Raw genomic sequence first — 12,253 nt, 5'->3', positions numbered from 1 at the left:
GCTACTGCAAAATCAGCTCCTGGATCAACTGCAGCGAGAATGAATCAGGACAAGGTGAATAAGGAGAAATGACAGGAGGAGCTGTGAAAGACCCTCTGTGAGGCCAAGAGCCCGCCTTGGGTGAGGGGAGGAAGAACAGGACAGGACGCCACCCACTGCAGGGTGGGAGGGGGTGTAAACTGGCCCTAACTGTACAGAGAGGGTCCTCGTAGAGGGGAGGCTGCCAGGTAGGATTAAGGGCTCAAGGCAGAGGGAGGCCCTATCTCTTAGGCCCTGGGAGAAAGACCCCACGGGGGTCTGTGGGGGGGGGGGGTGTCGGATTCCTGCATCTTCTGGCTGGGATCTGGTCGGCCCTCCTGCCTGTCCTCACAGCCAAGGTCCTACCCACAGATGCAGGTTCAGGACGAGACGGTGCAATGCCCGCGGCCTTATTGCTTAGCTTCTGCTGCTACCTAGAGCATCACAAACTGCAATCCAAGAGCACCTGGATGCCAGCAATCACCTGTGTTCCAAGGTGGAGCAGCTGCACAAGCTGGTGCTTTAGCAGAAGCAGTTCATGAACCAGCTGCAGCAGGTGCTAACAAGGCAGAAGGCTCTGCTGAAGGCAGCCTTCAGGGGGCCGAGGGAGACCCAAGTGAGATAGGGGTCACAGGCTCCCAGACACAAAGGGGGCAGCCGGCTCCCACCCTGCTGGTTCACCTAGTACCTTCACCTTCAAGGGTTCCTCAGTCAGACATAACAGGAGAAAAGCAGCTCCAGGCCCTCTGGAATCATAAGGATACCCCGAGAAAAGTGAGTGACAGGTTCCTCACGTGGGAGACAACCCCCAACCCCCATGGAGCTCAGGAGGCGGGGATGCAGAGGAAGCAGAGCTTCCTCTTGGTGAGGCCTGTTGACCTCCCTTGGCTGTCTGAGACCTTGGACACATGCTTCCAAAGTACGTCCTGTGCCAGAAGCATGGAGGAGGAGCCCTTTGGCCTTCGAACATAGTGGAGGTTTTTGAGACCCTGAAGTCTGTTTAGCTGGAGGCTACGTACAAGGAGACCGGCTGGAGGAGTGTGAGAAGACTTTGGAGCTGGAGGCTGCGGTCCATATCTAGGCTTGCTGGACAGTAGAGTGTGTGAGGATCCCAAGAGACTCTATTTCTGTCTGAGGAACAGGAGGCCACAGACCCCTGACCCGGGACCCAGAGTGACCCGACTACAAATCACACAAATCCAGCTCGTAAGCACAAGTTCAGCTGACAACCTTACTCACCATTAATCCCCTTATTTTACTGCACACATGAACTCTACCCTCTCCGAATCCGACTAATTCAGCCCCATCCGTCCTTCCCGACCTGCTCCTTCCCACCCTCTTCCCTCCTCCCTTCTCCTTCCACCCCCCCACTTCACTCAGTATTAGACACCAGGGTGTGGGGGGGGCAGACCCCCTAACGACACAAGGTATTATTAGGTGGGCAGAAATGACCGCCACCTAAAGACACAAGAGATCAGGGAGGCAGAAACTCCCCCATCACCAGACCCCATGGATTAGGGGGACAGAATTATCCCACACCACTAGACTTGAGTTGTGGGGGACAGAAATGTCCCCCACCACTAGAACCCAGGGATCAGTGGAAAAGAGGTGTCCCCCACTACTGGATCCCAAGGATTAGGGGGACAAATATCTTCCACTACTAGAAACCTGGAATGTGTGGAGAGGGGATGCAGAAATGAAAACTGGGCCAACTCAAATCCCAGTCCTAATGATTTCTAATGATTCAGTCCTAATAACTTTTTTGGGGGGTAGGGGGGAACTCCCTGTGGCCTGACTCTGCCTTCCCCATGTAACGGCCTCCTCTCCTACCCTCTAGTTCACAGACCCAACAGGGCAACAGGGCAGCGACCCCCAGGCTGCTGAAAAGCTGCGTGCAAAAGAAGAATTGAGAAACATGAGGTGTGGGAGAGGGAGAGATGGGGATACCAGATGCACCCCTGTGGGAAGTGAGGGATGCGAGAGACCCAATTCTCTGAGCTCAACAATAGTCGAGACAGGCGCAGGCTGAGACAGACAATTCTAAGAAGCAGGTGGATGTTCAAACTGATAGGTGGAAGGAAAGAGTGAGGTATTCCTTCCAGGAGGTTCCTTGCGGGAACACGTCCCCCCCACCCCCGAATGTGCCCCACCTCAAGATTCAGGGATTGTGCAGGGGGCATGGTGCCATGGCCATGCCCACCCAACGTGTCCAATCCCATGGTGTTCTTTTATTGGGGGGCAGGGCGTTGAGCCAGAGCTCCTGTGCTCAGGAGCTTTTCCTGGCTCTGTACTCAGGAGTGAGGCCCGGCAAGTGCTCAGGGCTTCCCTTGTGGTGCTGGGAAATCAAAGCAGGGTCCCTGAATGCCTAAACCACTCTCCAGCTGTCCTACCATTTCAACAGGCCAGTCTCAGAGAAACAAGCTGGAGACAGGAATTAAAACAACATAAAACCTATTTTTAAAAATATGGAAGCCCACATTGCAGAGCTTCATGTATGATTGGATGAGTGAGTGTGGGGGCTGGAGTCACGAGATCAGAGCTTTCAAGTCTGTGACGTAGAGGGCGGGCAAGGCAGAGGGGTGGCTTAGAGTGTCCAGGGAGAGGCCCTGTGAACGGGGCATTGTGAATGGGGAGACAGGCTGGGAGCAGGAGCTGGGCGAGTCTCCCTGACCCTCTACACCTCGGTGTCCCCCTGCGTGGGGCAGCAGGTGGGGATCCACTCCTCCAGAATGTCGTGAGCATGAACGTGAAGAGAAAAGTAGGGCCCGGGTCTGGAACCCTCCTTTCTGCCCTGTCCTGGTGCCCCCTTCCAGCAGTGCCAGGCGGGCACAAATGGTTCCAAACAAGAAAAGAATTGATTTTGTGAGGAACCCAAAGCAGCAGAAGGCTGTGAGAGATGAGCAGCCCCCCAAGATGAGCAGGAGGAACCCCAAGTCCGAGGATGGGGGCCCAGGAAGTTGGTGGTGGGGTGAAGGCTCTGGGGGCCTTGACTGTCTACCCTCTCTCAGGTGCATTAGCCCCGTGGTGCCCCCAGCTCTTCCATCTGGGCTACGGAATATGAAAGAACAGCTACAATGGAGGTCAGGAAGTTTCCACCAGATCCAGGCAAGATGCAGGTTCGTCTGAGGTACGAGGACACTGACCTGAGTCTACAGGAGCAGGGGCAGCATCCCCGGAGGGGGCTGTGGTGTGGGGTGAGCAGGGCTAGGTTCAGAGCTGCATCTTAGACGGAATGGAACATGAGTCGGGAACCGTTCCCACGCCCTTTGCCCACCCCATGAGCCCTCCAGCAGCTGGCTGAGCTCTGGGGCAGATTGTTGAGACTGGGGCACGGCCCTTCTGGAAAGCCTGCTACCCTCCGCCCGAAGCCTTTCTTGGCGTGAGAGGCTTCTGATGTTTGGGTCTGGACTTTCCTGTCCAGAAGTTCCCCTGGGAGGACAAGAGACCTACTTGGATTATGGGGCCGGGGGAAAGGACAGGGCAGGAGGCCTCCCAGTGATGTTGACTGGCCCATCCTGCTCCAAATGGTTCTGAGGATGTGGGTGGCAGCAGGGAAAGAGACAAGGGCTAGTTGCCCGGGGAGGCCCCATGTCTTAGGCCCCGGGAGCAAGAACATCAGGGCTGGTTGCACCAGGTGCTGCCTGCCTGGGCCTGGGAGTCTGAGCCTGCCTCTCCTGGCAGGGATTGGGCGACAGGCACTCCCAGGGTTGTCACAGGTGCAGGCGCAGTGCACCTGCAGCGACAGCTCCTTCCTGCAGCACTGGGCCACCGCCCAACAGCACCTGGGCTCTGGGAAGGAGCAGCTGCCTCACAAGAAAGATGAAGAAAAGGAAGATTTAGAGACAACAAGGCATGGGCTGATGGGGACGCGGGTGAGAAGGGCCGTGGGCTCTGGGCAGGAAGGCGGCAGCCGGCTCCTCCTGCTCCTCACCTACTCTCTTCACCTTCAGGGGTTGCTCAGTCAGCCCTGCAGGAGAACTGGAAGCGGCAGTTCTCCACCCCTGAAATGGCAGAGACCCTGAAAAGGGTGAGTAGCAGGGTCCCAGGAGGGAGAAGCCACCTACGGGGGTCAGGAGGCAGGGCTACGGGGGAGGTGGAGCCAGGTGGGCCCTGCCCCATGCCACTTCACCTCCCCTTGGTTGGCTAAGACCACAGGGCTGCTCCACAGCCCAACAGAACCAGAATGTCAATCATGGGAAATAGACCATGAAGACTGAGGAAGATCAATCAGACTGTGATGCCCTTGAGATAAGGAGGCTGGTGCAATGGTGAAGGAAGAGGAAGGGAGCACCGAGTCAAAGGAACAAAAAGTAAAAACCCTGAGTCTGGCATGCAAACGGATCACCCAAGAGGCCATGGTAAGCATGACACCTGCTCGGAGACCCCTGTGGCTGCCCCTCCTAACGCTTGGTCTCCCTCCTCAGCGTTCTCTCAACCCCCAATATCCCGCTCGGGAACCAATGGACAGCCACACCTTCCTTGGAACCCCAAGTGTCCTGTGACAGTCAGAAGGGACTTCCTAAAGACACCTTCATGCACACCCCATCCTCCCTGTTACCCAGAGATGGAAATCACACCTAGATCAAAGGGCAATGTGAGCCAATACAAAGAAAACCTGTGTCGGCAGAAGATCAATCAGACTGTGATGCCCATGAGATAAGGAACCCGCAGACACCCGGCCCAGGGCCCCAAGTGACCTGCCAGGAAATCATGTTGTCCCCTAGCATCAGCAATGGTTAAACTGGGATTCTTACTGACCTGGAATTCCATTTTTCATCAACCCTGTCAAAATCTTATTCAGCTACCCCAACCCTGTCCTTCCTCCCCCTTCCTTCCCGCCCTTCTTCTCTCCACCCTCCTCCTTCCCGCCCCCTCCCTTCTCCCCTCCTTTGTCCCTCCCCAGTGAGGAAGGACACATATTATGATAAGGGGCTAAACAAAGCAGTTGCAGACTCGCCCCCATGGTAGGGATGCTGCGTGCTAGGAGTAGCTAGATGACCCAAACAGAGTAACATTGAGCCTCAGACCCTGCATGTAAACAAGGCAGACATCCTCCAACACATCCATATGTGCAGGAAGAAACTGAAATCATAAATCGTAATAATAATAGTAGTAAATCCAAAGAAAAGAATTTAAACATCCAAAGTTTCTCCAAAATTGGGACTCATGGGTCTCCCTGAAGTTAGTCAAACCCCCACCGCACTTGGCAGCAGGGGAGTACTTTTCCCAAAGAAAAAAGATGGAAGTGAGAGAGGAACACCAATGGGCACCGTAGAGCATTGCGATGGTCTTGCCCACAAACACAAATGGTTCTATCAAATGCCCATCATCAGCTTAGGAAGAAGGAACATGTGTGCCGCGATGGACACATGATCACTGGAAGGGGCAGGAATGAGCCTCCCATAATACCCCAGGCATTTGGGAGATACTGTCACCTACAACAGACTCTGTGGAGTTGCAGGGGGCTAGAATGTCGCCAACCTAGGCACTTTGTTTTGGGGGACAGACACACCCCCATTGAAGGCATCTCAAACAAGTGACAGACATAGCCCCCATTGTAGACACCTGCCCTGGGGGACAGAGCTGTCCCCTAGTGTAGGCAACGTGCTCTGAGGGACAGAGATGTCCCTAGTGTAGCACCTCAATCTGGAGTACATACACGAACCTCAATGTATGTACTTGGTTCAGGGATCACGCCTGGTGATTTTTTCTGGGAACCAAATGAGGTGCCAGGGACCAGGGCAGGGTGGCCACCTGCCAGGCAAGCACCCTGCCCTCTGCACGAGCTCTCTGGTTCCTGTTTACTTTTGACCCCCACCTGGAGGTGCTTGGGGTCTACCCCTGACTCAGTGCTGGGGGTTCCCTGATGTGCTGGGACTCAGACCTGGGCCTCCTGTATGTGCTCTTGACCATTGAGCTATCTCTTCAACCCAGAGTATGTCTGTGTGTGTGAGTGTGTGTGTGTGTGTGTGTGTGTGTATGTGTGTGGTGCCAGAAATGGGTCATGTATGATGCATGTGTGTGTTATCTCATCTCATCCCAGCCCCGTCTCTTGGCTTTGCGTGCGTGTCTACCTTAGCCAGTCTTCCTCAATCTGTCCCATTGAAGAAGTGCTGCGTGTCCAGGGATGCCCACAGGGCCGGGGGTTTGGGGCTCCTGTCATGTCCTAGGTGCTTCATGACCATCGAGGTGCACTGGGTCTCCCCAGGCTGGAGCTGGGCAACGGGGAACCCTGTGTGTGTGTGTGTGTGTGTGTGTGTGTGTGTGTGTGTGTGTGTGTGTGTGTGGTACCCAGGCTGCTACAGCTCTCTCCCTGGGCACCCACCCACACCTGCACACCTGGGGCTTGGGGGCATCATCAAGCACCAGGACTGGGGTGGGGTGGGGTGGATTGGGGGGCAGTGGAGGACCTTCAGGCTGACCGCATGGACCCCCCTCAGGAGTCCTTTGGCGACGTGACCGAGAGGCGGCAGCTCCGTGAGAAGCTCAAGTGTAAGGACTTCAGGTGGTTCCTGGAGAACGTGTATCCTGAGCTGCACGTGCCCGAGGACCGGCCCGGCTGCTTCGGGATGGTGAGAGGGCTGCGCCCGGGGGGGCTGCCAGCAGGGTCCCCACGCCCTGCATGGGGCAGGTCCTCGGTGGGGTCCCTTGTGCTCCCCAGCCCCCGCCCTCCCGTTCATCCCCTGGCTCTTCCCCTCCCCCGGCTGGGTTTGGCTCTCAGCTCGCTCACGTGGAAACTTGTGAACGAGACTCAGGTTCTGCCTGTGATTTTGTGCATGAGGAGACTGAGTCTTGCCTGGACTCCTTACCGCCTCTACCCATAACATCACTTCTCACCCTAGTCTCAGTGTCTGGGTCAATCAATCATTCCCACCTCAGGGTCCTTGGTGACCAGAGGGGGGGGGTTGAGGGGGATGGGGCAGGAAAAGGAGAGTCACTTCTGTTGTTCACCAAAAGAAAGAGAAAAGGAATGTTTGGAGGGGGGCCCAGAGAGATAGTCCCTGGGTTAAGGTTAAGCTTTGCCCTTTGTGTGGCCAACCCTAGTTTGATCCCCGGTGCCAGACGTGGTCCCCTGAACACCGTCAGGAGTGGCCCTTGAGTACCTCGAAGTATGGCCTAAACACCCGTTCCGCCCCACTTCCAAACCCCTGCACACAAATGGGAAGTATTTGGGCTGTGGGGGTTGGGGTTGGGCTTCACCCGGTGGTGCTCAGGGGTCACTCATGATGGTGTTGGCGTCAGACTGGGGCTTGGTTGCCTGCCTGGCAAGTGCCCTCACCCCCCAGACCCTCTCTGGCCCCAGTGCACCATTCACTCTGGAGAGAAATCACGCCAAGGTAGAGACTCCCCTCTCCTGGGCTGCACGGCTGGGCGACGCTGCTTCCCCCATTCTGGAAGCCCTTTGGTCAGCACCCAGCGGGCTCTGAACACGTTCAAATCCTTGGCCACTGTAAAGTGTCCAGGTCTCCCGAGGTGCTGAGAGGATCAGGAGGCCGCCGTGGGCTGTCTGCCCCAGAGAGTGTGTCACTCTTGCTCGCCCTGCCTCTGTCTCCTGCATCCCCACCCCACCCCGTCCCACTGCATTTCTCTTTTGTCCAAGCGCAGCCCTGGAGGGGATCATGGGACATGATGCTCTTCAGGCCTTTGCACGTGACCAAACTGGGCACTATCCCCAGCACCCCATAGGATTCCCCACCAAGCACCACCAGGTGTGATCTCTGAGCACAGAGCCAGAAGTAAGCCCTGAGCATTGCTAGATGTGATGCTCCCCTCCTTTCCCCCCCCAAAAAAATCCAAAATGAATAAATTAATAATAGGTAAAAATATCAGAAGCTCTTATTTATCTGTTTATTTTTGGTTTGGGGGCCATGTCTGGCGGTGCTCAGGGATGTACTCCTGGATCTGCGCTCAGGGATCACTCTTGGCGGTGCTCAGGAGGACCTGTGGGGTGCTGGGGTTTGTCCATGTGCAAGGCCAGACACCTGACCTGCTGTACTGTCGCTCAGGTCCCAGATGCTCTTACTTTTGGGCCTGGTTCTTGTGCCAGGCCCTTCTCACTTCCTGTTTCTCCTCCTGCAGCATCCTGAGTTGACACAGTTGTGTGTAAACCTGAACTGGAAACTCCCCTTATGTTTCTTGGTAGCTCCAGAATAAAGGACTGCAAGGACTCTGCTTTGACTATAATCCTCCTGATGAAAACCAGATTGTGGGGCACCAGGTCATTCTGTACACCTGTCACGGCCTGGGCCGGAACCAGGTAGGCGACGCTTCTCTCTGGAAAAAGGCAGCAGGGGGCCCTGGGTTCAAGGTCTTGGGAGCCTCTTAAAGAGGGAAATTGGGGAAAATCTATGTGTGTTGTTGTTTTTTAATTTTTTTTATTGAATCACTGTGGTATACAGTTACAGGGCTTTCATGATTGAGTTTCAGTCATACAATGATCAAACACCCATCCCTCCGCCAGTGCTCATTTTCCACCACCAATGTTCCCAGTGTCCCTCCTGCCACCCCCATCCCCTGCCTCTATGGCAGACAATTTCTTTCTTACTCTGTCTCTGCTTTTGGGCATTATGGTTTGCAATACAGATACTGAGAGGCCATTATGTTTGGTCCTTTATCTACTTTCAGCACATCTATGTGTGTTTTTTAAAAAGTGAATATTTGACCTCTTCAATTTATAAAGGTAATAGAGACTCATTGTAAAATATTTGAGAAATAGAAAGTGAAGCAAATGTGCCCGAGAGGAACTGGAGAAACCGCCTTCAGATGAAGATGAGTTTCTTGTCCCTCTTTCTCCTATGCAGACTCTGGCTTCTGTGTTTTAACTAGTTGTCATCATTGAATGTTTATGGTTTATACTTGATGATTTCCTCTTGCATAATCCATGCATGCTCAGATGTCTTTTTTGGGAATATTGTGCCTTTTGGCCTCTTGGTGGTTCACATCATGTAGTTCTTTGTTTGTTTTTATTTTTGTTTTTGAGTCACACCTGGGGTTACTCAGGGGTTACTCCTGGCTTTGCACTCAGGAATCACTCCTGGCAGTGCTCAGGGGACCATATGGGATGCCAGAGATTGAACTCAGGTCAGCAAGGCTAACACCCTCTCCACTGTATTATCCCTCTGGCCCTGCACCATGTAATTCTGGAGGGGTGAGATGAACTGATTCTCTGCGTGCAAAGGTAATACAGACTCATTGTAGAACATCTGGGAAATAGAAAACGGATCAAGCAGTGCCCGATAGGACCCAGAGAAACCCATTTGTGCAGTTATGACTAACCGTGCACCAATACCTACAGTTAGAGGAAGAAAAAGGAAAACCCTGCAGATCTGGGTTGGCTCAGGAGGTAGTGCTCAGGAGGGCACCTACTTGGCCGGAGAGGCTCGATTCCAGCACCCTGTCTCCCTGTGTGACCCAGGCCTGCCCTCTCCCTGGCAGTGCAGTTCCTGCCTGCACAGGACATTTTAGTGATTCCACGGTGCCATTGCCTTGGATCAAACTCCCTCGAGTTTTCCGGGAAGAGGCAGAAAATCCCAGAGAAGAGAAAGGGCAGCTCAGGCCTCAGAGTTGCCCACTTGGCTACTGAGACCGTCCGTTTTCTGGCCAGCTCAAGGGTAGGGACAGCATGGGGTCTCAAACACCCAGGGAAGAAGCAGAGCATGAGAAGGGGGCCTTGGGGAACTCTGGCCAGGCACTCACAGACCCTCAAGACTGGACACTCAGGCTCTCTGCCTGGCCCCTGCGCTCTGATCCCGCCTGGTGTCCGTCCATTCCTCCATGGCCGACAGTAACTGTTGCCCACGGACGGCTCCTTTGCAGTTCTTCGAGTATACATCCCGGAAGGAGATCCACTACAACACCCACCAGCCCGAGGGGTGCTTGGCGGTGGAGGCGGGCGGGGAGAGCCTGGTCATGGACCTCTGCCAGGACCTGGTCCCCGAGAACCACTACTTCCTCCTGCGCTCCGTGAGTGGGCAGTGTCATCTGTGCTGTCAGTCTTGGGGCTGTAGTAGACCCCGGGAGTCTCAGGGAGGAGCGGGCCCCAGGCATGCTGGGATAAGGGACACGCTGGGAATGGGGGTGGGGTGGGATGGGGAACTGTTGGGGCCTTTGTCTTGCAGGATCCCTAATGCTTGGTCTGTCTTCTCTTGTTCACTTGGAGTTGCTGGGGGCTGGGCGGGACTTGGGACTCACCTGGGGGCTGCTGCTGCTGCTGCTGGAATGGGGTCTCCTTAAAGCAGATGTGAGGGCAGATCCTGTGGGGGGAGAGTTGGGGTGGTGGGGAAACTTTTACTTCTGTAAATCTCACCCCCATCTTCCCCAGCTCTGGAATCAGGGGGAGCGGAAGGGGAGATGGTTACAGGGGTCACCAAAGCACACACCCAGCCCTGGATTTATCCCACGTGGCCCCTCCTGAGCTTCACCATTTGCAGCCCTGGAGGTCCTGAGCATCACTGGGATGGCCCTGGTGGCCCCCAGCACTGCAGGACCTAAGCATCACCTCCTCAGGTCTTAGCATTCAAGTCGATGGCCTGCTTGGCCCAAATCCCCACGGTTTTCTATCCCAAGAGTGCTCTGGAGGACCCCCTCCAGTAAATAAATAACTTAAGAGGTGAACCAAATAAAACGAGGGCAGTACCCATAGCTTTGTCCAACTCTAGGAAGGACTCGGTGGATACCCGGCAGCTTCCTTGGAAGCTGTCAAGCCCAGGCAGGGGCGCTGAGTGGTCACTTGTAGCACAGGGCCAGGCAGGGATTTACTAAGGTGCTTGTCCTGTGGGCAGCCATCCCTGGTTCAATCCCTGGCACCACCTCTGGTACCCAGGCCCCTCTACAAGTGACCCCTGAGGACCCGAGCATCCCACACCCCACAGAAATGTTCCTTGCAGTGTACACTACCCCTGCTGGGGTCTGTTCTCCATCACCGTGGATTTGGAGCGGGCAGGGAATGCAGGCCCAAGAGGCACTAGGTCCCTCATGCTGTGACCCCCTCTGCTGTGGACGCTTGAGGAGATATGTAATTCGGCTGTAGCTTTGGCTCATTCGAGCACGGTTTGAGCACTGAAGAGGAGACAAATAATAAGAATGAAAAAGGAAAAAAACCCCAAAAAAACAATAACCTGTCCTCTTTCCTTGGATTCATTCTCAGCCTGGCCCCAGGGATGGGAAGATTCTTCTGTCATACTTACAAAGGGTTCATTCTATGTATGAGAAGAAAGTAGAGGACATTTTCTGGTAGAAAAATGTTACAGTTAGGAATGAGAAGTGGAGTCTGGAAGGGTGATGATTCTTGGGTCAGAGGGAGGCTGTATGACAGGCTGTACCTCTGTGCCCCAGACCTTCTGGGTTCCTTCACCCAGTGCAGACATTTCTATATATATATATTTCTGAAAGGACAAAAAAAAAAGATCCACAGGCTCAAGAACACATTTTTTAAAAAATAATTTTCAATTTTTATTTTTTTTGGGGGGGGCACACCTGGCGATGCTCAGGGGTTACTCCTGGCTCTGCAATCAGGAACGACTCCTGGCAGTGCTTGGGGGACCATATGGGATGCCAGGGATCGAACCCGGTTCAGCCGTGTGCAAGGCAAATGCTCTCCCTGCTGTACTATTGATCCAGCCCTGCAAGAACACATTTTCAGGAAAAATCCTGTGAGCAATCACTTGTCATTCTCTGAAATTGCCTGTGATCTTTCCTAGGATGGTTCTTTGTTTCACGAACAGTCGAAGGAATGTGTTCAGGCCGAGAAGGAATCCAACGACAAGTTTGTGCCACTCTTATGGGACTGCACCCTCTCAAGCCGTCAGCAGTGGTTCTTCCAGGAACAGATGCTATGACCAGGCGGGAGCACACCGGAAGTGATGGCCCTAGCCCCTGGGCCCAGCAGAGAGGGGCCGGGCTCCCCGACAGAGCGCCCACTCAGCTGCCTGCCTCCGATGCCGAAGGTTAAGGTGGGGTGGGATTCGGTGCATAATGTGAATGCACTTGGTACTGGTTTGGAAACATTTGCCACCGTTCCCAATTACCCCCGTTTTCAAAGGGTAACCATCAAATGTTCACTTGTGGTTTTCAGGGAATTAAAATTTTCAAATATTTTTCTATTATATTTTTCCTATTGTGTTGTTTTATTTCCTCTAGAAAAGAGGTATATAATTCAAGTTGGTACTTGCAGTAGTTCCCAGGGCATGTCTGCATGAGTTCCCAGGAAATCAGACTCACGGCATGTACTTTGCAT

The 12,253-nt window shown here is 54.2% G+C and overlaps 1 protein-coding gene across 1 annotated transcript in view; it reads left to right on the top strand.

The window, feature by feature from the left end:
- LOC130026627 (polypeptide N-acetylgalactosaminyltransferase 12-like) overlaps positions 1-11,855 on the top strand; it is a 427,747-nt gene extending 415,892 nt beyond the window's left edge. Inside the window, exons 7-10 of the mRNA XM_056117462.1 lie at positions 6,459-6,590; positions 8,162-8,275; positions 9,835-9,981; positions 11,718-11,855. Coding sequence (XP_055973437.1) covers positions 6,459-6,590; positions 8,162-8,275; positions 9,835-9,981; positions 11,718-11,855 — 531 coding nt within the window. The remainder of the gene's footprint in view (positions 1-6,458; positions 6,591-8,161; positions 8,276-9,834; positions 9,982-11,717) is intronic.
- The last annotated feature ends 398 nt before the right edge of the window (positions 11,856-12,253 follow it).

The sequence above is a fragment of the Sorex fumeus genome, unplaced genomic scaffold (genome assembly GCF_029834395.1).
Source record: "Sorex fumeus unplaced genomic scaffold, SorFum_2.1 ptg000034l, whole genome shotgun sequence".
In the NCBI taxonomy this organism is placed as follows: Eukaryota; Metazoa; Chordata; class Mammalia; order Eulipotyphla; family Soricidae; genus Sorex; species Sorex fumeus.
The sequence above is the reverse complement of the archived record's forward strand: the minus strand, read 5'-3'. Positions and strand labels throughout refer to the sequence as shown.